General features: G+C 42.8%; 1 protein-coding gene across 3 annotated transcripts in view; it reads left to right on the top strand.

Moving 5' to 3' along the window:
* Nucleotides 1-25,448, top strand: part of BARD1 (BRCA1 associated RING domain 1) — an 84,806-nt gene extending 59,358 nt beyond the window's left edge. The window contains exons 7-12 of one of the 3 annotated variants that reach the window (XM_088449919.1): nucleotides 15,108-15,213; nucleotides 17,718-17,847; nucleotides 18,565-18,657; nucleotides 20,247-20,344; nucleotides 22,324-22,526; nucleotides 24,752-25,448. In XM_088449919.1, the coding sequence (XP_088306045.1) occupies nucleotides 15,108-15,213; nucleotides 17,718-17,847; nucleotides 18,565-18,657; nucleotides 20,247-20,344; nucleotides 22,324-22,526; nucleotides 24,752-24,869 (748 nt within the window). In that variant the 3' untranslated portion in view covers nucleotides 24,870-25,448. Of the gene's footprint in view, nucleotides 1-15,107; nucleotides 15,214-17,717; nucleotides 17,848-18,564; nucleotides 18,658-20,246; nucleotides 20,345-22,323 lie in introns of all 3 variants that reach the window. The other 2 variants (XM_088449918.1, XM_088449917.1) reach the window with 2 other exon arrangements.
* The last annotated feature ends 326 nt before the right edge of the window (nucleotides 25,449-25,774 follow it).

The following is a 25,774-nucleotide window of genomic DNA, read 5'->3' as shown; positions in this document are numbered from 1 at the left end:
CGGCAATATTCATACTGGGAGTACTAAATTGGGTAGCAGACTTCCTAAGATGCTAGGACATACATGCTGGAGAGTGGGCTCTCCATCCGGGAGTGTTTCAGCTCCTGGCAAACAAATGGGCTCTACCAGAGAGATCTCATGGTGTCGCGTCACAACCACAAGGTCCCCAGGTACAAGTCAAGAGACCCATCGGCAACCTTCATGGACGCACTGGCAGTAAGAGTTCTCAGGAAATTCAAGCAGGAAGGCGGAACAGTAATGCTAGTGGCTCCGCCTTGGCCCAGACGTCATTGGTTCACCGACCTACAGAATCTGTCAATAGACAATTCGTATCCTTTCCTGGAAGGATCTGCTAATGCAGGGTCCCTGCCGGCATCCAGACTTGCCTCTTCTGGCTTTGAGGGCATGGCTCTTGAATCTTCCATTCTAAGAGCAAAAGGTTTTTCCAATTCTATAATTCAAACGCTTAGAGCACGGAAGCCTGCCTCTGCCCGCATATATTGCAGAGTTTGGCATTGTTTTGATCAATGGTGTTCCCATAGAAAGTATGATTCTAAGGTGTTTAAGATTTCCAGGATACTGGCTTTTCTCCAGGCAGGTTTAGACCATGGTCTCCGCCTGGCTACTTTGTCAGTCTGGTTCCAGAGGAAAATTGCCTCATTACCAAATGTTAGAAAATTTGGCCCAGGAGTTCTGCGACTTCAGCCTCCTTTTGTTCCACTAGTAGCACCATGGCATTTGTCCTTTGGTTCTTAAGGGGCTACAAGCTCCTCCATTTGAACCTCTCTACTCTGTAGATTTTAAGTGGTTGACAGCGAAGTCACTTTTTTTTCTTCTTGCTACCTCTTCTGCTCGCAGAGTCTCTGATTTTGGCAGCACTTTCTTGTCGCTCTCCATTTTTGATTTTTCACCAGGATAAAGCTGTTCTTCGTACAAGGGAGAGTTACCTTCCGAAGGTAGTGTCCCGTTTTCATGTAAATTAAGAAATTGTAGTTCCAGCTTTTCAGGCTCCAGATCTTTCTGTAGGTGAAGCCTTCCTGGCTGTAGTTCGTGCTCTCCGTATCTATGTGGAGTGCACAAACCCTGTTTAGAAAATCAGAAGCTTTTTTTGTATTCTATGGTTTTCGCAAACGAGGATGGCCAGCTAATAAGCGGACTCTGGCGAGATGGCTTCGAATGACTCTCTCTCTCAGGTGTACACTCAGGCTGATCTCCCTGTCCCAAGCACGGTGACAGCACATTCTACTCTGTCTGTAGGGCCATCGTGGACATTTAGACGTGGTGCCTCTGCCGAACAATTGTGCAAGGTAGCCACCTGGTCTTCTGTCCACACTTTTCTTAGGTGTTATGCCTTTAATACTTTTGCCTCTCAGGATGCTTCCTTTGGGCGACGAGTTCTCCTTTGTGCTCAGGAGTGTCTCCCACCCTAGGGGAACTGCTTTAGGATATCACCATTTTATCCCTGTGGATTCCTATGGACCATGAAAAAGAAAATTAGAAAAGGAGTTATCTAGGTAAGTCTACCATAATAATTTCCCCTTCATGCCGTGCACGGGACTTTAACTCTCAACTTCAAGTACTACAATCAGACACCTAACACATGGTGCTATTTGCTCCTGCATAGGAGTCCTAGAAATTCTAACTGTAAGAAGCTAGTTGTAATGGTCAGTTTTTACACCTTTGCAGCTAAGCAGGTCTATATAATGTGTGGTCCATACTACATAGATCTGTTTAGTTGCAACGTTTTAATATGACCATTACAACTAGTTTATAAAATTAGAGTTACATGGATTCCTATGCAGGTGCAAATGGCTTCCTGTGTTGGGTGTCTGACTATAGTATGTGAGTTTGGGAGGTTTGAGTCCTGTGTATATGCTAAGAAATATGTTTTATATGCAGTGGGATATAACTGAAGGTGCAAATATCTCCTGTACATTTTGGAGCCAATCAAACAAGGCTGCTTGCCCGCGCCTGCGTTCTCCCAATACATCGGTAGAATATTAGGGGGGGGGAAAAAAAAACTTGCGTTGGTGAGGAAACTGAATACATACGATTTACCGCCGGCCGTGAGTTGTAATCACGACAGCGGCATTCCGGCAGTGGAGGAAATCCCGATCGTCAAAGGTAAGTATTTTACTAACCTAATTCTACACCCTAACCCTCCCTTGGGGGGTGCTTAACCCTAATCCCCCCCCCCCCCCCCCCAAGTGCTTAACCCTAATTCCCTGCCGCCTAAGTCCCCTGGGGGGTGCCTAGCCCTAACCCCTTCCCCTAGCCTAGACCTAACCTCCCGGGGTTGATGAAACCGCCGCGTCATTGGGCGGAGAAACGCGTCAGCTGACTCGTGGAACGCAGGTGACACGCATGCCGGAAATACACCACCGGAAGTGACGGAGCGGCTACCAGCCAGCGTGCAGCAGTGAGTAGACTGAGCGGGTACTAGCCAGCAGCGGTTAGAAGCCTATCTATCCAGTCGACTGATCCACTGAGAGTGGTAAGAAGTGCCAGGATCCAGGAGTAGAGGTCCCTCTGCTTGAGGACGCATGCACCTCCGGACCACATGGTGCACTAAGTGGTAAAAACTTTTTGGCTATCACGCTTCTACCTTTGTGAGCAGACGATAATTGCATGAGTTTCCTCCCCCTGGGATTGGGGTAGAGGTTAACTGCCACAGTATACCCTGCTTTGTCTACTAAAAATGATTGGCTGGTAATACATTTACTATAGGAATTACCTATTTTCCACTATATTACTAACACTGCAATATTAACATTCTAATCTGTGTGGAAAGAGCTGCGTTGTTTTCTTCACTTTTCATTAACCCTCGACTAACTGGGTATAAGTGGATACCAATACTAACAAGCAACTAATTCATACTAATAGGCTGTGACCAGTGACTTTTATTTAACGCTCCGTTTTATCATAATGTGTAAGTTATAGGAAGAGTATCTTGCAGAAGTCTTTTTGAAGTATCTTCATATTGATAATTAATATTATATGGTGGAGCCGGCTCCATGCTTTATATCATGTGGCATTAAAGCCCAATTAATTATATTCATCTGTATTTCCATTATTTGATGTTTTTAATAGTGTTATATGTAATAAAATGACTAATAATTTTTTAAACCAGCAGCCGCTGTCAGCGCTCCCATTTCTTTTCTATACTCCCGGGGGGGTGCCTAACCCTAAGTCCCCCCCCCCCCCCCCCCCCAAAGCAGCTGTCCGCGCCCGGCTACCCTTCGATCGGCATGCCTTGTGTTGGGCTCCCGGCGTAGGTAAAATGACAGGCGTCGGGATATCGACGCCTGTCATTTAACACCTTGCCGGGATTAGACAGTCGGGAAGCCGACGGTCGGGATTCCATCCATCGAGTTCCCGAGGAGACATTGGATCCTCACCATTGTAGGGTTAGTCATCCGATCCAAACCATCGATGGTTCTGATGAAACATCATTTGATTGCCATCCCTAATGTTCAGGAGTTTGTTTGCATCTGAGGTTGGGACCTGTAAGGTGGGTCTAGGTTGCACAGTGCAGAAGAAATTTGTGAAGCTGAAGATACTTGCTTATCGCATAATTAGTCTTCACACCTTGCAATTATATAAGTAAATGTGTTTTTAAATCTGTCAGATGTGAAAGCTTTTATAATTGTAATTTTATAATTGTTCTGTATTTTTACTGTATAGTCGACCAAAAAAAGGTGTCTAATCATTAGTTTCTTACCATAATTGTCCACTGAAAAGGAGGGCTCGTCTCTGCAGCAATGTGACGGAAAAATGAAAATGTGTCTGGGTGGACAGGCGGAGGAATTATTCAGCAGTGTTTTTATTTTCGTTTGTTTATTTTAATTGCATGCTTCGGATATTTTGCATTGCATTATTTAACGTACTGTTTCCCTTCGCATTATTTTCAGTTAAAAGAGAATATAATTCAAACAAAAGCAAAGAATGCACTGTAGAAATCCAGATGTGATCACACACATCCACTCCCACCTGCAACAAATTCCCAGTGTGCTTTCAGTGAGTGTCTGTTCTGGCTCGACCACGTCCACAGCACCTGACAAGACACAGGCTTTGGACCAGGGAAAGTCTGTTATGCCCCTGGTAGCCGTTACTTGTATGTAGCGTGCAGTGTGTATTGTTGGATGGTCTCTGATGCCTCCTTATGTATGCAGCTGGTGTACAATTACTTGGCTGCTGCAGACTCCACTGCAGTGTGACTGGGAGGCAATTGTAAGCCATTCTCTCTGCTTGGCTGTATCTTATAGGTGGCACAGGCTGGTGGGGTGTTTTGGTTTTTTTTTGTTTTTTATATGACCTTTTTTAAAGATTCTTTTTTTTTTTTCTGGCTTTCAGTTCGATGGGTGGTATAAGGGGAAAAAAAAAATTCTGGAGAGTAATGTAGCGAGCAGTATACGTGCTGGACTCGTGTGCATTAGCTGAATTCTGCTGTGGAATTTCTAGCATTTTTCTCTGAACATTAACGAGATCATACATTACATTATACATCAGGAAGGAGAGCCATATATCATGGTATGCGGGCTTGTGTTATTGTAAAGGAGTGTGGATTGATGTGATAAATCAATAACCAAACCGGTGGGGAGAGGAGCTGAAGTACAATGACGCAGATTATTTAGCGCTTTCCGGGTGGTCTGTTCGTCCGTTACACTAATGATTGTATCATGGTTCTCCGTTCTGTTTAACACACAGAGAAAACATACTGGTTTCACTCCGGGCACAGAGGAAAATAAATGTGTATAATTTGATGCCTTAAACATGATGTATGAATATTAGATTCCTAGGGGGAAATTCAGTTAGGGAATGGGTGCGAGGTGGCGGCTTTTCAACCACTTCTCTGGCACCTCGCGCTCACCAAAGTCACAGATTTTGATTTTCACGCCGCATTTGTGCACAGGAAAATCTGTGATCTTGAGGTATCCTTATTAAGCGGAGGTGTGCGCACATTGCTCCCTTTGTCACATGTCTCTAAGTCTAGGGGGTTTATGTAATAGCCTGCAAGATACAGACAGACGAGATTCCAGCTAGTCTGGATGCATTTCTTTTAGCGTAGCAATCATTATGGCAAAACCAGGTTGGTTTTGCCTTTTTCACCGATTGTCGCTTTAAAATGAATGCCAAACTCGCTGGAATCTCCACCCCTACTTGCATCTTGCTGGCTAAGTATTAACTAATATTACATGTTTTGTCTCCAGTCTCATGTTGGTCTGCACTGTGAAACTTCCTTCTCGTGGTACAATTGGCACGGCTTTGATATCACAAGTAGTAGTACAGATGTGTCCGTGCACATCTTTGCTGAAGTCTTACCAAAAAGGCCACCTCGGTGTGCTAGGTCCTGTGGGACACTGCTAGTCCTGGGTGTTTTTGTTTTGTTTTGTTGCAAAAAAATGCGTCTAAGTCGCAATGTGATCAAACTAGGACGCTCCAGCAGACTCTGCTGATTGATTTGGTATGCAACACTTGTATATCTATGTGCAACAGTCCTTGAATCTGTATACGAAGTGCTACAATGTAGCGGCCGCAGATTTTTTTCATTTCAAGTTCCGCTGTGCTTCATGAACAAACTCAGGTGCACATAGATATTCAAGTGTCGCATATCACATTAATCGGTACAGTCTGCTGATGCGTCCTAGTCGCATCGCAATTGATAGTTATCGGCAGAAAAAGACTCCCAATGCTAGCAGAGTTGTACGGGACCTGGCGGCTCACTCACGCCAAGCAAGTCGCGCTGCATGGCGTATTGAGGCTAGATGTGTGAGGAGACATCTGTAGTTTATCCGACACTCTTAAGGTGCGTACACACTAGCCGATATTTGGAAAGATACGCCCGATTCCGACTCATCGGAACAACCTATCGTTCAAAATTGTCTAGTGTGTACGCACTGCATCGTCTGGTGCGTTCTCCCGTGGAGTCGTCAGCCGCAACGTCAGGTTGGTCCTACCTGCAGGCCAACATGACTATGCGACTGAGACCCCATGCAGCCTGGATGCGGCAGGGGCCGACACGTCGGCCACCGAATTGTCTAGTGCAGTGATTCCTAACCTTGGTCCTCAAGGCACACTAACAGTCCTGGTTTTGGTGATATCCAGGCTTGAGCACAGATGGTTAACTCAAAACTGAGGTACTAATTAAGTCACCTGTGCTCAACTATGGCTATCCTCAAAACCTGGACTGTTAGTGTTCCTTGAGGGCCGTGGTTGGGAACCCCTGGTCTAGTGTGTACCGTTCGCCCAATATGTCGGCCCGTCGGCGGGGGCGTCGCATTGCTGGGTACACACCTCGTTAAGTGTAAACCCAGCATCACTCCATGACCTGTTATCTGTGAGACCTCTGTTTTGTCTGCATATAGGAAGCTTGACTTTTTGGTATGGGGTACATGGAATGTTGCGGTTAGATCTCGATGCCAAAGATGGGTGATTCTCACATGGTGTTTAGCAGGGTTGACAATCCTCCGAACAGTGTTGTCTAAAGAATAAAAACCATCACAGGCAACTTTCAGAGTGTTGGGATCCATTGCGCACTTTGGCCTCTGTGCTTGGGAACAAGCAAACGAGTGGCGTCTGTGATCGGTTCGTATTGTCTGTTAACCCACCTGATTCCCGGCCATGCCTGCTTGCAGCTTGTCCTAACTTTTGCCTTGGATTTCGACGTCTGTCCTGGACATTTGGTACTGTATGTGCCTGCCTGTTCCTAGCCTCCACTTGTGCTTACCTTTTTATATCTCTATATTACACAGGACTAAAAGTCCAAATGCAATGTCCTTACCGTTTGACACCTCTGACTTGTGGGGATAACCTACAGCCAGCTGTAAGGGAAAGGGAGCTGGAGAGATTGCTAGCCTGGTGTTTATCAACAGCAAGTGGGTATGGACTTGTCGAGTACTTATTCACAAAATATCCGCTACTTTTATGTATCCTATACATCTTTCACACCTGAGTTTGTGTCCAGTTATAGCAATCTCAACAATCTACAAATTGCGCAAGATTAATCCTTTTTCAGAGCCTGCAGTGGTTTCAAAGACCATTGCACTCTGCCTTTGAGATTTTCCGAGCCACCTGTGTCCTGCATTTGATCAGAGCTCGCAACTTGTTGCCCAAAACTCTGCAAAGACCGTCCTGAGTGCGGCACAGTTCTCATTAAAAATACAAAAAACCTTTTGATTCAAAAATTTTGGCTACAAGAGATCTGTTTTTATTTAGGAGTGGGAAATGATCACTTCACTCTATTTTTATTTACGCTCCCTAAAATAAATGTGTGTGTGTGTGTGTTTTATATATAATTAATTTTTTTTTTTTTTTTTTCCCTGACATTTGTGAAGGTTTTGCCGGGAAGTTCAGTGTGTTTAGAAAGCGCGTGCGGCTGCAAGTGCACAGCTGCAGTGGTCAGTCTTGCATCATTGCAGTCCTGCTTCCTGTCACCCCCTCTGATACGGGATCTGAAACAGCGAGTTGTCCATTTAACCACAACACAAAAGGCGTTTGTTGCCCTTTGCAAACACAGGTTCAAAGGCAGGATGGGTAATGCAAAGTTCATAATAATGCTCTGAATTTCTGTGATTTGGCCCATAGAAATGTGAAGATATTTTTGTTAACTTCAGTAATTAAAAACAGGTGGCCAGCCAGAAGCTAGTATTGTAACATTATTACACAGTGTACTTACAGCCGTTTTCCCTAATTCTTGTTTACACTGCTTGCAGTGGGTGGTAAAGCTAAGTTATGCATTTTAAACAGATACATTTGCGATGTTTATACCACTGTCACCAAACGTCTAAAGCAACAGGAGATTGCAACCAAGCCTTTGCGTATTTAGAAAAGCAACAATTTATGTATTTCAGACTTTTTTTTTATTTATCTGCTCTGTAGCAAGTTTTCAATTAAGTTCTAAATAGACTGCTACAGTGTCAGTGTTTTAAAACTGCGCAGCCCTTAATGAAAAGGTACCTGTAGATAAGCTTATGCCTGGATTCTCACAGAAGAGGCGGTAGGGGCTAGGCCCCTTCATGTGCCTAGTCTGAAATGGTAAAGATCCCAGATTTCTGCTGCTTTCCCCTCCATTCAGGGCAAATCCCCCTGTGTAGGCAAGATAGCAAACTGCAAATGGAAAATACGATCTGGACCATTGGACCTATTAATTGCCCCGCTGGTCTAGTTAATTTTTTTTCCCTTAAGTTAATCTTCTGCACAGAACTAATTTATATTTTTCTTTATAGCAGATTTTCTTCAAGTACAGTCTCCAATTCCTGTGCCTCCCCCCCCCCCCCCACCTCCTGGCCGAGGCACAGCCAGCCAAGTCATTGACAAATTAGATCTGCACATTTTGCAATTTCACAGTTGTTCATAAACACTTTAGCTAAAATGGACTGTCCTGCCGGCTTTCCATGCACAGCAGGATTGGTATTAGCAAAAGCTGTTTGCATTCTCCATTTTTTTCAAGGGAGATGAAATTCTAATGGGTGAGTGTCTGGATTTAGTTATCCCGCACAAATTGGAGCTTTGCATTAAGTACTTCAAGTTTAAGTGTCTTTTTTTTTTTTCCCATCTCGTTTTCTCCGAAATTGAGAAGAAAGCTCTGATTTTTGATTTGTACAATTTCCCTTATGGGAAAAAAAAAATTATATAAAGAAGCTCAATGATTACAGAATTCTAACAGCAAGCAGTAAAAAAGCACAGAGCGTGTACCACTATTGGTATGTAGTGTTCATTGTAGCATATGTTCAAAACCTATGACAGTTCCTTTTTCCTCCCTGGGCTGTCACGCTGTGCTCTGGTGCTTCTAGCACGCTCTGCTCTGTATCTCGGCAGATTGTTGCATTAGCAGAGTGTGCTAGAAGCACCATAGCAGAGAGCAACACCGCAGGTAGGAAAGGGTAACTGCACAGGTTGTGACAGGTGCAGGGTGCTAGCATGAACAGTAGGTATGCAGTTATTTCGACATTGTGAATGCTTACAGCTCTGTTAGGCTACGGTTAGGGCTTCTATTGGCTGAAAACGCTCTGCCAGCTGTTGACATTGTGAATGTCGACAAAATCCATGTCGGCATCCTGAATGTCGACCTTTTGTAACAAATACTATGTATAGGCACAACAGCTGGGCTAATCAATATATTAATTCAAAGTTCCCCTGTAGTTTGCCATTAGCAGTGGGTCTGTTACTGCAGTTGGCAACTGACTTACACACAGAAGTATATAGTGGCTATTTGCTGACTGCAAATACAGGCATGCTGGGTCATAATTCCCACCCAGTCATTTGCAGGCATCAGGCTCGTAGTGGGAAAACGTTGGACAGTTTGCCAGTGCACATAAATAGCCTGGTATGAATTCAGTAGTAGAATAGAGTGAGAGGCACAAACTAGGAAAGAGACCTACAGTATTGACATATCTTCACCTGATGATACAGTGCGACTCCCTCACTTCAACTTACCGACCCGAGAATTCAGCGGTGTCTGGTGAAGTCAGTGCAGCTTTGTTCTGATAACGGGGAAATAGATCAACCAATGGCAATAGGTCAGACGTGCTTAGGTCAGCAGAATGCTAACATCACAGCCCAATGTAGCCCCTGCCAGTTCCCCAACATTGTGTCCCAAATTGCCTGACCATAGTTTCAGAAAAATGGTCGACAGAAAATGCAGCAATCAGTCTAGTGTTACATCGCTTTATAATAACAATCCAACACCTGAGAATAGCATAAGCAGATGACTGTAGTTAGAAGGTAGGCTGGAGAGTGGTTTTATATGCAAAAAATCTATAAATCAAACGTAGGAATTAGTTGTTCTATTAATGTTTTTATACCAAGTTGTGTTCTAGTATTTTGTTTAGCTGTAACGTAAATCAGTGAGCCTTTATAACAATGTGGATGTATGTACACTTAAATACTTTTTTTTTTTAAACTGTAACAAAATAATGCAGACAATACAGGGTGGTTTTAAAACAAATTTCCATTTTGGGTTTTGACAACTATTTAGCATTTTTTTTTTAGATCAGGGATAAGTTACACCTTCGTCCCAGAGCCTGTTTTGTACCTAAGGAAGGAACTAGCTTTTTGTGAAGGGCCAAATATCTGCACCTTTGATGCATGCCAGAACAGAGCAGCATGACAGTATTTAATGGGTTGGAACTCCCAGGATGCCGTGCTGAGGCTGAACCAATTATCCGTTAATCTGGAGCATTTGTAATGTGCCAGCTCCAGGAACATTACTAATGCAAGGAAACCGGGGGCTTCTATTAGTGCAAAATTAATCAGGGCATCCCAGGAAAAAAAAAAATGATCTTGAAGGTCCGATTGTCCATTGTTAACGTCTTGTTTGCTGCCACACTCCTGACTCTGGAAGATCAGTGCTGAAAGTTCTGTGCCCTAGAAATCTGTGTACAGTGCTGCAGAGTATGGTGTCGCTATAATAAAGGAGAATATGGATTTGCATTTAAAATTTTGTTTGTTTGATGACAATTCATCCAGTTGCGGATAGTTACTGTAGTTCAGTGCAGAAGTTTCTTTGGTAAATTGAAACCAGTCCATCTTTTATGATGGGGATACTGTACGTTGAGGTCCTGTAATACTCTGGTTCCTACTTTATGCTAGTTTTGGTGAATGTGTACGAAGCTGTGATATGTTAAGATGAGAAATAACCATTGTATATAAAATGTGCGTTAAAGGAGCAACCTATGTCCAAATGACCAATTGGTGTCGCCTAGCAACACCTGATCCTCTATGTAGCTCATTTTCAGGCCGTAGACCGTGCAGTATTGGGCCTATTGGCCAATATCAATGCTCATACAGCAATGGCCAAAGGTTTTGAGAATGGCACAAGTATTGGTTTTCACAAAGTCTGCTGCTTCAGTTTTTATGACTGCAATTTGCATATACTCCAGAATGTCATGAAGAGTGATCAGATGAATTGCAATTGATTGCAAAGTCCCTCTTTACCAATTCAGTGAACTTAATCCCAAAACCTTTCCACTGCATTTCAGCCCTGCCACAAAAGGACCAGCTGACATCATGTCAGTGATTCTCTCGTTAACACAGATGAGAGTTGAGGACAAGTTTGGAGATCACTCTGTCATACTGATTTAGTTAGAAGAACAGACTGGAAGCTTTAAAAGGAGGGTGGAGCTTGAAATCATTGTTCTTCCTCTGTTAATCATGGTTACCTCCAAGGAAACACGTGCAGTCATCATTGCTTTGCACAAAAAGGGCTTCACAGGCAAGGATATTGCTGCTAGTAAGATTGCACCTAAATCAACCATTTATCGGATCATCAAGATATTCAAGGAGAGCGGTTCAATAGTTGTGAAGAAGGCTTCACAGCGTCCCAATAATGTCCCGCAAGCACTAGGACCGTTGATTCAGCTGCGGGATTGGGGCACCACAGTGCAGAGCTTGCTCAGGAATGGCAGCAAGCAGGTGTGAGTGCATCTTCACGCACAGTGAGGCGAAGACTTTTGGAGGATGACCTGGTGTCAAGAAGGGCAGCAAAGAAGCCACTTCTCTCCAGGAAAAACATCAGGGAACAGACTGATATTCTGCAAAACGTACAGGGATTGGACTGCTAAGGACTGGGGTAAAGTTATTTTCTCTGATAAATCCCCTTTAAGGTTGTTAGGGGTATCTAGAAAAATGCTTGTCCGGAGAAGGAAAGGTGAGCGCTACCATCAGTCCTGTGTCATGCCAAAAGTAAAGCATCCTGAGACCATTCATGTGTGGGGTTGCTTCTCAGCCAAGGGAGTGGGCTCATGCACAATTTTGCCTAAGAACACAGCCATGACTAAAGAATGGTACCAAAACATCCTCCAAGAGCAACTTCTCCCAACCATCCAAGAACAGTTTGGTGATGAACAATGCCTTTTCCAGCATGATGGAGCACCTTGCCATAAGGCAAAAGTGATAACGAAGTGGCTCGGGAAACAAAACATCAAAATTTTGGGTCCATGGCCAGGAAACTCCCCAGACCTTAATCCCATTGTGAACTTGTGATCAATCCTCAAGAGGCGGGGGGGACAAGCAAATCCCACAAATTCTGACAAACTCCAAGCATTAATTAGGCAAGAATGGGCGGCCATCAGTCAGTATGTGGCGCAGGATTTGATTGACAGCATGCCAGGGCGAATTGCAGGGTCAACACTGCAAAAATTAACTCTTGCATAAACTTCATGTAATTGTCAACAAAAGCCTTTGACACTTATGAAATGCTGTAATTTTTACTTCAGTATACCATAGTAATCTGACAAAAAGGTCTAAAAACACTGAAGCAGCAAAACTTTGTGAATTCCAATACTTGTCATTCTCAAAACTTTTGACCATGGCTGTATAGTCAGATATGAGCCCTCTAAATACACTCCTATATCATAAATGGTAATACAACACTTAAGGAAGGCGAAAGTCCCTTGTATTCCTATCAGTTGTAACTACTAGATCCATCCTCAATGTTTTGGAATCCGTCCACAAAGAATAATATAAAGCACAATATAGTGTATAACATGGTCTGATTCCACCTTGAGTGCTCCAAATGATTTGTAAAGGTGATTATGTTCGTCACCTTACAGTATACTGGATGGGTATTTCCCAAAGAATACACTTCAGTACATCAATGCTTGTTTGACATTATGTTGATGTAAGTGCAATCCAAGAGCGCCCATATCTGTGAATATACATACATACATACATACATACATACGTGTAGAATGGCACTCTTGGTACAAGGAATTGCAACTGCTGGGGTGCCTTCCCAATATGAGTATAATAAAAGAAAAGTCTATGTGAAAACAATAGACCTGGCGACACTCATCCAGACTTGTAGAAGAATATAAATGTGGACTATTTAAGCTGATGTTTCAAGGCACATAAGCCTTTTCATCAGGGTGCAAAAAGGTTTTTTGCACCCTGATGAAAAGGCTTATGTGCCTTGAAACGTCAGCTTAAATAATAAGAAGCTGTAGAAAAAAAATATAAGTCTGGATGAGTGCTGCCTGGTCCTATTGTTTTTTCACGTGTGTGCGTGTATATGTATGTATATAATTTACCTTTGGACCGGCACTCCCAAAGAGGTGTATAGTAGCTGCGATCGGTGCCCTCACAAATGTAGCATATAAAGGAGAAGGTGCGGCTCTCACAACACAAGAATAGTCAGACTTGAGCTTTAGTCAACAACGTTTCAGTATTTTAACTGTCTTCAGGTTACAACAGAAATGAATAATTGACATACCTTTATACAAGCCTGCTCACCCCACGTGCATCAAACCGGCTTCCCAGAGCGGGACCACTCACCCATCCATAGTCTCCGTGATCTGATGTCATCATGCTAGCCGCGTGGTTGCGTCATCAGAGTGCATAGTATCCCCGTCACCATAGCTACCAATAAGCGTCTCAACTGGCACCAGCACTATTCAAAAACACATGTTAAAGAACATTGCTGACTTCTGAAGTGGTGTTCTGTTGCTTGATTTTTATTTTATTTTTTAAAAACATTTTTTATTTAATGCACTTTCTTTGCACAAAAATATTTGCACATTTTTTTCTGGGACTTAAGTTGCCTTTAGATGCTATAAGCACAGCACTTTATTGTTGGTTTGAGAGAGCCACACTCTGATACAGGGATTAGTGACGACTTGTGAAGTGCTGTTTGCCATATTGTGTCAGATAGTTAAATAACTTCTTCACTATTGATGATGGAAGAAATGCAGGACCAGTTGAGTCATATGCAGTACCCTATTGGGGAAACTCTAACTTATTCAGAATCAGAGGCAATTCTCCCTGCAAGGGGTATAGATGATGAAGCAGAATCTCAAGCTATTGAGGATATATCCTGTATAAGGATCTGCTACGCCTTAAAAAGAAGGAAGTGGATTTCCACTTGCACGGACTCTCATTAAGTGACTATTACAAGTCCAAAAAAATCCCTAGAGGATTTCTGGTAAAAAAAAATTGCCGACAATAGGATGCTATGACCCACTTTTTTTGCAGGCGCTGGATTGGCATTTTAAATAAATGCTCCTTCGATCCGCTATTGTTAGTAATTGAACAATCAACTAAGTAATTGGAAAAGACCAGAGCTAAAATTAGCACCTATGAAAGTGTACATATGCCTATTCTACTAAGTGATAAGGAAACAGACTGGATGGACTGGCTTAAATGGGTGTCCCAATACAAGAGAGACCTTATTAGGTTTAAAAAGGAGAGATTATCAAAAGCAGAATTAGGTTACGAGAGGTGTACAGTGTACAGGTGGCTCTCTAGTAATACTTCTCAGGAGGGCAAACGTCCATTTTTTAGACGTAATAGGAAACAACAATTTCTTTTTGAAACTGAATCTTCTCAAGATACAGGCATTTCTACTAATGAATTGGATAACACAGACATGTCGGGGAATGCTATTGTTTGCTGTTCTATTTAAGCTAATTTTTGATTTAGTTACATTTTGGTTATTAAATACACGATATTATATTCGAGTGTGCACTTTCACGAGCGGGAGTCTCCCTGGTCTTGTTTCATCCCCTCCTCCCGAAGATCATGTAACTAAACCAACAGGTATACAACATGTGTAAGTATGTACGGAGATGCTGGTCACCGTGCTGTTTTGTGTAACTGCTCTGTACCTCGGTGCAGAAATGTGCCGCATCCCCAAAATAAATGCTAATAATTGAAATAAAAAATAAATTTTGTTTTTGTTTTTTTGGCTTTCCATTTCCTTTTTGGGCGATGACATTTTGAGTCTTTTGGAAGAGCAAGTAGAAGAGTTACCGTGTCAGAGCCTTGTCATGTGGAAATGTCAGGCTTGCACACGTCTGTTAGAGAGGGGCCTCCTAAGGAAGAAGCCTTCAGGCCGTTTGGTATCACTAGCAAACAGAAGACCGTTCAGTCAGAGGAGAAGAGACACTGGCTTATGCGATTCATGCGCCTTGTTTGATTTCAGCAGCTTGTCCGCCCGCGGTCCATCTGTCTCGCCTGTAATTACTAGGCTTATGGTTTTTGTTTGTGTTGAGAGTCCAACCTTCAGAGAAACAAGACACGGGAAATAAAACTGGATTCCTGCTAATGTACCTCGTTAAGAATCCAGTCACATATTGTATTTACTTAAAACCCATCTGTTCTTGTTTTACCAGTAATATTTTCGGTCTGCGGCCTGTGGACTATACTGAAACGGAGGAGATGAAGTCGGCTTTACTGCAAACACAGACAAACAAGGAGCCACTTCTGAGGCGCCCTGCTGTAAGTGCTGGAATCTGCTCCCGTTTCACAGAGCTACTCTATATTCCGTCAAGTCCCTTTTACGTTCTCTAATGAAGAGTACCGTATAATCAGTTTATGTCCTCCATTTATAGTCTCTGTACCAAAGAGCATCCTTTGTGCATCATGCTCTTACCTTTTATGCTGTCTGCTCCGCTTACTATAGGTCTTTACTGAAATTGAGACTTTAAAAATGACGAAGTACTGTCAAAACATATATATAAATCATTAATGATTTTTACTAATTTGGATAATATATTTAGTACCCATAGTACATTAGATTATTTTAGTCTTTTTGTTAAACAATAGCAAAAAAAAAGTCCTACAGAGCAATTTTATGTTTTTGAAATTAATGTTACTTGTGTTACGGGTTTTAAAGCCCATGGACCTTTTGACCTCATGAATTGCTGTTAATAGCATCAAGCACAAATTATGTTTGATAGAACATTCACAAAGTGTAGTCATAGCAATGCAAATATCTGTTAGGTGTTTTAGAGTTAATGATTTTTTTATTATTAAATGACATCTGTGTTTCAAGAGTCTGTTACATTTATACTACAGGTTGAGTCTCCCATATCCAAATATTCCAAAATACGGAATATTCCGAAATACGGAATATTTTCAGCATGACTGAGATAATGAAACCTTTGATTTTTGATGGTTTAACGTACATAAACTTTGTCTAAGGCACAAATTATTAAAAAGATTGTATAAAATAACCTTCAGGCTGTGTGTATAAGGTGTATATGAAACATAAATGAATTTCATGTATGTACACACACTTTTTTTGATGCACAAAATTATAAAAAATATTGTCTAAAATGACCTGCAGGCTGTGTGTATAAGGTGTATGTAACACATAAATGCATTCTGTGTGTATATTTGGGTCCCATTTCCAAGACATTTCATTATAATATGCAATTATTCCAAAATACGGAATATTCCGATATCCAAAATACCCCTGGTCCCAAGCATTTTGGATATGGGAGATTCAACCTGTATTAGTTTTTAGATCTACTTTGCACACAAAGGGCCATATTCAATTAGCGGTGAAAACTGTCGTCTTTTTCGCAAACTACAAACTGCAGTTGTTCGCCCAAAAAAGGCAAACAGGTGAAAATGGAGAATTAAAAACTGGACAGGTTTTCTCCATCCTAGACCGGGAGAAAAAAAAAAAGGCAAAATCCCTATATTTGGCTAAAAATGTGGGTATTTCTTTCAAAACCCTAATGGACCCTCCTCCCCCTAATGATATATCGTAAGTGGCGTACTTTGGTGAAAAACGACAGCGTAAATTTTGGGTGGAAAAAGATCGTTGAAAATGGTTTTAACTTATTGGGTCTGCTTTTTCGGGGGACGGTTATGGATGCGTCAAGTGTTTTAAACATTGCAAGCGGCCGCAGCAGGCTTTTTTTAACGGTTATTTAAAATTTGTGCTTTTGCGACACGAAAATATACCTGCACACATTTTAATGTACCCTCAATTTATGTGGAACAGTAATTTCCTGGGGGAAAAAATTTTTGTTTTCTATCATTTTCAACGATTTTTTATTTTTTTTTTAGATTTTTTTTCACCCAAAATTTGCGCAGATTTTTGCCAAAGTACACAATTTACAATAATTTTTTGGGGGTAATTTATCATTGGGATGGGTGTCCAAAGGGTTCTGTAAGAAATCCCCACATTTTAACCAAAAATGGAGATTTTTTTTTTCTTATATCCTCCTGGCCTGGGATGGAGAGAACCTTTTCTTTTTTTTGTGTGAAAAATTTTGTCTGTTTTCGCCGCTAATTGAATACGGCCCTTATACGGAGAATAATAGTTGTAGGTAACGTACAGGCCATACTTCTCTTTAAGGCTAGGGACACACAGATACTATTCAACTCTAATGGACCCAGAGTGTTTACACTGTATTATCCTGCACATACAGATGTCTACATGCACCTATTTTTGGACCATACTGTATGGTGCGAGACTACTGGTGCGACTTGGACACTCCGCCATGGGAAGTGACTCCAGCTTTTGAGTAATTTTTTTCTTTTCCCACAAAGTCATTTGTATAAAGTAACATCTTAACAGCATAATGACGTCACTCATTTTGAACCTCTGGCTTTTGCCTTTTTTTTTTTTTTTAACCCAGATTACGCACTCTTTTGAGTCTTACAGTAATTTGCCCGCTTTTGGTGTAAAGTAGCAGACTGATGCATATTTTAAGAAAGTCGCATGAGGGGCTAAATCACGAAGTCTGTGGTGCGCAAACCTGGTCTGTCTGGTGCGTTTTGAGGGTAGGTGGATGTGTTACAAGTCTGTAGCTGGCAGCGCGAGCGGGGGATTCCTGTTACATGAGTGTTGGTATACACCTTTCCCACAGAGCACACCACCCCTCCTGTTATTACATGGCCTCAATGTGCAGTGGGATGGGTCAGCTGGTGGGTATGTCAGGTGCGGTCATTTCTCAATGGTGTATCTTTGCATTGTCTACTTCTAGAGTTCATGCCAGCCCCGGGAAGGAGCTGCCGTTCTTCTAGCTAGCGGCCTGTCCACCGCTCAGAGGGCTGATTTCACCAAGCTTGCCGAACTGCTGAGGGCAGAAGTTTGTTCTAACTACAACAGCTCAGGTAGGTGGCTGCATTGCAAGTCTGGAACTTTCTGAATCTATAAAATATAGTGCAATGTCGTTGTCATTCGACTTTAGAAGTGATTGCCTTGAACTGACGCTTGTTGCAGAATGTATACGGACATCCAGGCCCACAGTCAGAAGAAGACTATGCGTAATTAATGTAACCTGGCCAGCTGGACTATTTAATCACCCTCAGCGCGGACATAGAAATCCTGTGGCTACAGTACAGATACGTCCTTCCTCGTCTATCCTACGTGTTATGAGTCGTGTTACACAGGGCGCATGAAAGCCGCCGCTCCCGCACTATATCGGCCAGCACAGGGAACCTTTCTACGCAAATGCGTCTCATATGCGATGCAAATAAGACGCCCGAGCAGACTTTGCTGTGTAATGTGATATGCGGCATGTGTGCGTTCTGTGTGCGTCCGAGTCTAAATTCATCCCAAAGGAACGTGGCGCTGACATTGTAACGTAGCATTTGGTATACAGATGCAGTGGCACGCAGAACATATACCTGCTGCATATCATATTATTCCGCAAAGTCTGCTTGTGCACGAAGAGACGCTCGGCATGAGTAAGCTCACGCGGGACTAGGCGCGACTGGAAGGGCTGTTTAACGCCACGATGGAGAACACGTGTATAACCAGTTTTCTTTTGTTGGATTCTGTGCATCTTTTAACCAATCAAAGCTCACGTCTCTCTCCTTTCTCTTTAGTGAGCCACGTCGTAGTTGGGGATGAGCCCATACTCCGTACTATGAAGTGTATGATGGGCACCTTAGCCGGGTGCTGGATCCTCCGATGGACTTGTGAGTTGATGTCAATAAAAGTACAAAGTCATGTTAGTGATGCTATAAGGCATGATGGTGCTTACCTTTGGGTAGGGTTTACTACTGGTCTGTATTCATGCACATGCAGCCATTCATGGGAGCTTCCTGACTCCCCTAATTACACTATTACCTGTAATTGGCCAGGTGTGCGGATAGCATAGAGTGTAAAATACTCTGGGGGGGTAATTAAAATTTCTTGCACCATAAGGAGCCGAGCACGCAAGTTGGCCGCAATTGCACGTGCACACAACTACATGTCGGTTTTCACCTAAAGGCCGAGTTACACGCATCTGTGACTGCAGATAACCCTCAGCTTTATCCGTGCGCACCAGCCCTACACCTGGTGGAAGAGATCAGTTTGCAGACAGATCTATGCGAACGTACAACACCTCACTCAACACTACCTACGGGCGAGGTGCGCCTGCGAATGCATGTGCTCTTTAGCCCATGCGCAGTGCTAAAAATCTAAAAGATCCGCCAGCAAAATGGACTTGCGAGAAACTGCATCAGCCCCTAAAGGTATAAAGGTATAGTGCGAATCTCAGGAGCTGCAGGTAACCAGTAAACTGTTAAAGGCCGTCTCCAAAATAACTGTACTAAACCGAACTCTGTCATGGTTTTACCTTAAGGGAACAAGATACTGATACTACAATTTATACCTGCAGTTCTACATGTTAATAAAGAGATAAATATGCCATAAGGTAATCGTCCTCTGTGTATACAGTACACTCCGTATCCCCCGCCACTGTGTTATGGTAACATGAGAATTGAGAAAGTGTACAAGGGGCTATTCACAAATTAAGTACAAAACCTCTCCACTATCAAATGTGTATTTTAACTATTTTAAATAATATTTATTAGGAAGTGTTACACCTCTGTGTTAAATTAGATATATTACTGGTCCTAGAACATACCCAGAAATTATACTGGTCTATGCTGGAGTAGGTGTTGACCGCAGGGCAACCTATTGCTCAGAGGCCTCTTCTGCCTGTGTAGAACCCAATTATTTCTTGAAAATGTGTAATGATTGTTGAGAATAGGAGTACTGTACCTCTGAGAGGTTACCAACGAAGCCTCATTAAATAGTATATCTCTGCACAAGAACTAAAGCCTCGGATGCTTTAGGTCAGCTGGATTCAGTGTAGTGTTCTAATATCTTGTGGGTTTTATTGAGTGCACAGGATCTCACTGTATATTTAAAGCATGCTATATTTTTGTGTTTAGAGGGAGATGGCTATGTATAGAGATATACGGTTAGGTGTGTGTGTATAGATACTGGGGCAAAAAATAACTGTAAATGTCATTTCTGTCTGCTATCCATTAGGCTAGGAAAAATGAATGACATGGTAATATTTAGATCATTTAAACCTCTAGCTTATATCATCAGTTGAAGTGTTGTGTATGTATTCTATTGCTAATGGTTTAAAGGGACGTAGAGGCATAATCACAGACCTATTAGTTTATCTTTTCGTACAGTTAATACCACATTTTCCAGCCTCCTGTAATTGCAGAGAAATGGTTTGGGCACAAAGACTTCTGTATGTACAATTTCTGATGTGTTTATTCAGGGGTGGAGGCTTGCTTGGAGTCATGTGGGCAGGAGCCAGAAGAAGAGCATGAGGTACCGGGCGGACCCCACAGAGCTCGCCTCAACAGGGAACAGCTGGTAATGTTTCTTTATTAACAGCCCTTTATACAGAAATCTGGGACTGACGGCACTTGCTCAGGAGAAAGTATATACAGGTCTATCCGCCCTCATCGTTGTCGCGATGTTTGCGCACAGCATCGCACATCGCAGCGGTCACGCCGGGCTGCGACTAGGCATGCCCGGCGTTCTCCCCATTGAGGTCTGCGCACGCCATAGACGTGGATATGCGAGAGTCGCCAGGTATAGGAGTGTGGCTACATCTGTAGCTGTGTAAATTACAGCCACTACTATATGGCAGATTCAAGAAATGCCAGTAATGTAAACCTTTTCCCTTGATGTCCATGCTGGGGATGGTACCTTAGTCCTCCAAGCAGAGTTGGAACTAGTGTTTGTGCCCGGCTGGAAATAATTGGCATTCTAGGATAGCTGGAAGGAGGTTCGGATGGAAGGTGCAAAGCTTCATGGAATTCAATGTGGGTCAAAAGCGAAGCAGCCCCCTTGTTCAGTATTTCTTAAATATACTTAAGCAATTTCAGATGCTAGGTAATGGGGTTAATTTACGAACCAGCAACTTCATGCAAGAGTGGCCCACAAGTGGTGGCGTGTTATCACAAGATTGTATTGCTGACAGCCCACCTGGCTCCATGGGACCATGCAGGAATGTGCAGAGTAGTTTTATCCACTGCAGAGTCAGCAAATGTCGCGTCTGATAATGGATGGATCCGCCAGTTGTGCAGCAAATGGGGCGGAAAATACTTCCATAGTCGGAAGGTGACGTGGATTCCGAATAATTTAATATAATTTAGCTTTTATAGTGAGCCCACCAGGTTTTTGTTTTTTTTTGTTGTTTGTTTTTTTTATAGGTAAACCTTTCAGCCCAAGACCTTTTGGAGGTGGTGGAAATCTGTACTATACTAATGATTTCTAGAAGGCGTCAGAGGTTTTACAGAACCCAAGCAGAATAGTTTGTGAGAGGCTCTTTAAATCTGTTCAGTGGGTGCCCCAAATTGACAGAAGGTTCCGATTTATTGTAAACTTTTTACTTGCACAGAACCATGTTCCTGTAAATTCCAATTTCAAAACTGCATTAACTCTGTATGGTGACTCATAGTGCGTTTGGACTATGTAATATCGCTGTAGTGTATGTGCGGACACCTAACTATTGTGCATATTTAGTTATGCTGCACAGTCGCAATTTCTTCTCTAGGCAAATTATTCCAGTCTGGGTCAACACTTGGCATCAGATATTTTATTGTTACTGTAAACCAGGATTTTTATTGTTTATGAAATTGAGATGCATCTTAGGGCCTGATTCAGACCCGCTCGCAATTGGGTCGATGGTGGGGCATTGCGCATGCGCGAGCCCCGGAGCGAGAGACTAATTCACTCGCTCCGGGGCTCGCTACAAACGGCGCGGCTGTCGATGTTGATCGACAGCTCGCCCCGTTTTGTAGGCGGGGAGGGGGGGTGGCTGGTGAAACGGAGGCGTTCCTGAAGGAAAGCCTGTCGTTTATGGGCGGCCCTACTGACATCACTCGTGATGTCAGTAGTGAGCTTTCTGCTCTATTAGAGCAGGAAGCTCACTGGGGTTTGTGGGAACGAGACCCTATCGCAAGGGTCTCGTCGCAAGCCCGATGGTCGTGACCATCACCTGGCTGCACGCAATATCTGTGGGTGGTCACCCACAGCTTAGCAAGTGGCCAGGAGGCCGGGTTTTAAAAAAAAAAGCGGCCGCCCTGATTCAGAGCGAGCGCTCGCTTTTTGCGAGCGCCTCTGAATCAGACCCTTAGTCCCATAGCTTGCTGGGAATAGATCTATACCAAAACAATTTTTCTCTCCTATGTTGAGGATCCTGTTTTTTGGGAGGTTTTTTCCCCCTTGATCAGCTGTATAAATGACTAATTGTAGAGTCACTGAGAAGTTCTCTGACGTTAGCTTCTTCAAATCCCGTAATTAAATCTCTGTGTGTAATTTGGCTTCTGTTATATCTCGCTTAGCTGCCGAGGTTGCTGGACGGATGTCACTTCTACTTCCTGGGATCTTTCAGAGAGCACAGAAAGGAAGACCTGATTGAGTTGGTTAAAGCTGCTGGGGGCCAAATCCTTATTCGCCAACCAAAACCAGATAGTGATGTGACACAAACTATCAACACAGTAGCTTACCACGCCGAGGCGGATTCCGACCAAAGGTTTTGCACACAGTATGTAATCTACGATAAGGCTTCCAAATATACCCCAAGCAGAGTACGCCAAGCAAAGGTCTGGTTTGCCCCCTCAAGCTGGCTCATTGAATGTATAACCTGCTTTCAGCTATTACCGGTGCTCCAGGAATAAGGTGGGCAGAAATGCAAGATGACCATCAAGATCCTACTACTCTTTAGACACGAGACCTGTTGCCTGTATACTACGCTTTTGTATAGAGAATTGGTACGCATTTTAGACCCCTCAGACTATTCAGGGAAAGTTAAAGCACGAAAGTGCTACTGCGAATGTTCTGGTGTGCCCAATATGACTTCTAAGGGGAGATGCATAAAATGCTGAATGTGCGCCGATACAGCTTCTCCCTCATGTATTACTAGGGGGCTGGGCGGTAAATGACAGGGGCGCATAACGCCCCTGTCATTATCGGTGCTACTATCTACAAGATGGCAGCGCCGATGTGCTGGATAATGTATGAACGGTGAGTTTGCCTGACCATTCCGCCAGTTGCAGCTATCGATATCGGCAGCTGGCGTTACCCTATTCCCCACAGCAGGTGCAGCGCTGTCTCTGTTGCGGCAGCTGCCGGATCCAGGGGCTGCACACGGGATCTTGCGATGCTTGTGCTCTAGCGGGGATCGCACCCCACTCCCGGCGGATGAGATGGCAATGAGGCGAAGCAGGAAGCGTTATAGCGGCCTAAGTGCCACTATAATACTATTATACATCTGCTCCCTAGTCTCTTATGATAGGCGTCCGGCTCTTTGAGAGTGATGCACTGTATGGTAAGTCTGGATGAACCCCTATAGTCTGACAGAAAATATTTTATTAAATTTTTGACAAGCCATAAACCTTTAAACCAGCATTATCCAGATTTCAGGGTTTCAGAGTTTGACAATCTTATATCATGGCGAACACATTAATTCAGAGCTTGTTCCTTATTCCTCTGCCTTCTGCAGCAACCGTGCAAAGCATCCGTCTGAAAGCTTGCCAGTAGAAAAGTATGTTCCATCGATTAACCCAGTGGTTTCCAAACTTTCTTGAATCACAGGGCCCAAGAGTATCTGTGTTTTTACTTGGAACTGAATCCTCAACCCGTGGCACCCCTGTACGTGCCCTGTGGCACATCAAGGTGTTACAGAACCCAGTTTGGGAACCACTGATTTAACCAATGAATGTCTTACTCATTCCCCACTTGTTCAAAGCACGAGGCTGTTGCTGTGAGGCTACAAAAGAATGACCCCACCACCTTCTCTCTGCAGCGACGCAACCCTAAGCCACAGTCCGCGTATGAGTCCGTACTTGCACAGTTGACATCAACCAAAAAGAGCAGATTACAATGTAACAGATGCATTACTTTGGCCTTTTACAGAAAAACTGCTTTTCTTTAAACACCACTCCCAGTATATGTCATTTTAAGGAATGAGCGTAGCTGAGCGGGAAATTGTAAAGCATCTCCATCCAAAGCCACATATAAAGCAAGTAGGCTTGTCACCGATGTGTTTTAATGTGACACAGTGGTTGTCTATGCTGCCTCGCAGTGCTGAGTTCTGTACCAACCCGACTACATAGTGGTTTTTCTTTTTTTTTGTATGTTCTCCCAGTGGCTGTGTGGGCTTCCTGTGGTGCCTCTGGATTACTCCTAAAGTCCAGGAACCTACGCGTTGGGGCGGCGTTATAGTATGTACATCAGACTGTTAGCGGCACAGGTGCGGGGACTGGGTGATTACGGAATCTGCTGGCACTACTGTATATAAATGGAGGCGGCTAATGATTCTCTTAGTATATTACAAAAATATATCCCAAATTTTTTTTTTTATATATATCCCTTTTTGTGCTCTTTCAAAAAGAAATTGCAATTTATTCTGTCTAATAATAATAATAATAATAATAAAAAAAAAAAAAAAAAAGTCTGGGGTGACATTTTTAAAAGACTCCATCATAGTTGATAAAAGAAAATGTACATTTATACTGAGACCCTCATCGATTAACTATGTTACTTCGAACACTATACATTGCAGTAAAACTGTATCGTATTGAGGTTTGGGTGATATGCTTATATATTCCCGCATTTTAGCCATTGTTGCCGACATTTGTCATTTGCCGGCAGTGGAATAAAAGAAGTGGGGCCTGTCATTGAATATATTGTTACACTAACCTGTTGAAAACCATTATTTCTGTAGCTGACACCTGTAATTACTTTTGTTTTCATCATCCCAACCTACAGTCAATGCGGCCATCTCTCACTTCAGACTACTAGGATTGTGGCACCATCCATCTCTCTGCTCCCTTCTAGCCTCCGGCGAAAATTGCATTGGTTAATAGTTTATAAGGCAAATAGCTGAAGCAAAGCAATATATTATATAGTTCTATTAACTTTTACACCACTAGTCCAGCCACTGGGAATGATATCTAGCTGTCATTCTGGCATCTTACGGTCATGACCACCCCGTTTTCTCCGATGTATTTATTTTCTATCCTTTGTATGGGGCATGACTGTTCATTTTGTGTTGAGATCTGAAGAAACAAAAAAATGCAAATAAAACACAAGATAAATAATAAATAGTGATAATGTACTTGCATGTGCAAAAAAAACACTATTGTTTAACCTCTTCAGCATTTGCTTAATTCCCTCCTATCTGTAAAGCTACCTTAGTTTATAGAGCTAGAGATGCTTTTGTTTGTGGTGATACTGTATTGTCTTGTATTCTTTACCAAAATTACTGCTGTGGCCTTGCTAGGTATTTTATATTGTACACACAGGGGTCAGTTTAATTAGCCACAAGGGGGGTCGAGTTGCCTTTGCAATGACGAAAAAAAAAAAAAAGCATCTCAACTCATGACCCGATCTTGTCCCGGCTCCTAACAAACAGCTTCATGTTCGGCGCTCCCACCAGTGTTGCATAAGACTTGTTTTTGTAATTTTTTTGTGTTTAGTGGGATGAGGGTGGGGGCTATTTGCTTTTTATATCTTTCTTTATTAATGCAAAATATCAAAACACATACATACAACTCGCACAGGCAGTTAACTTATCTAAAGTAGTACAATACAAAACCCATAAGCAAAGGAGAGATGTTAATTGTTTTAAGAGCAGGTGAAGTACTTACCAATTGGAGAGTTGTATATAACCAGCCCCCAGGAGTAAGACTAAAGAAATGAAACTGGGACAGTGTCGGCATGAGGTATTGTGTTCAAGTTCTCTTTTGCAAAAATGTCTCTCTCCATCCGTGATGGTACTGGGCAATGTTT

The sequence above is a fragment of the Taudactylus pleione genome, unplaced genomic scaffold (assembly GCF_031769625.1).
Source record: "Taudactylus pleione unplaced genomic scaffold, aTauple2 ptg000500l, whole genome shotgun sequence".
NCBI lineage: Eukaryota > Metazoa > Chordata > Amphibia > Anura > Myobatrachidae > Taudactylus > Taudactylus pleione.
Note: the sequence above shows the minus strand (reverse complement) of the source record. Positions and strands in the feature narration are given on the sequence as shown.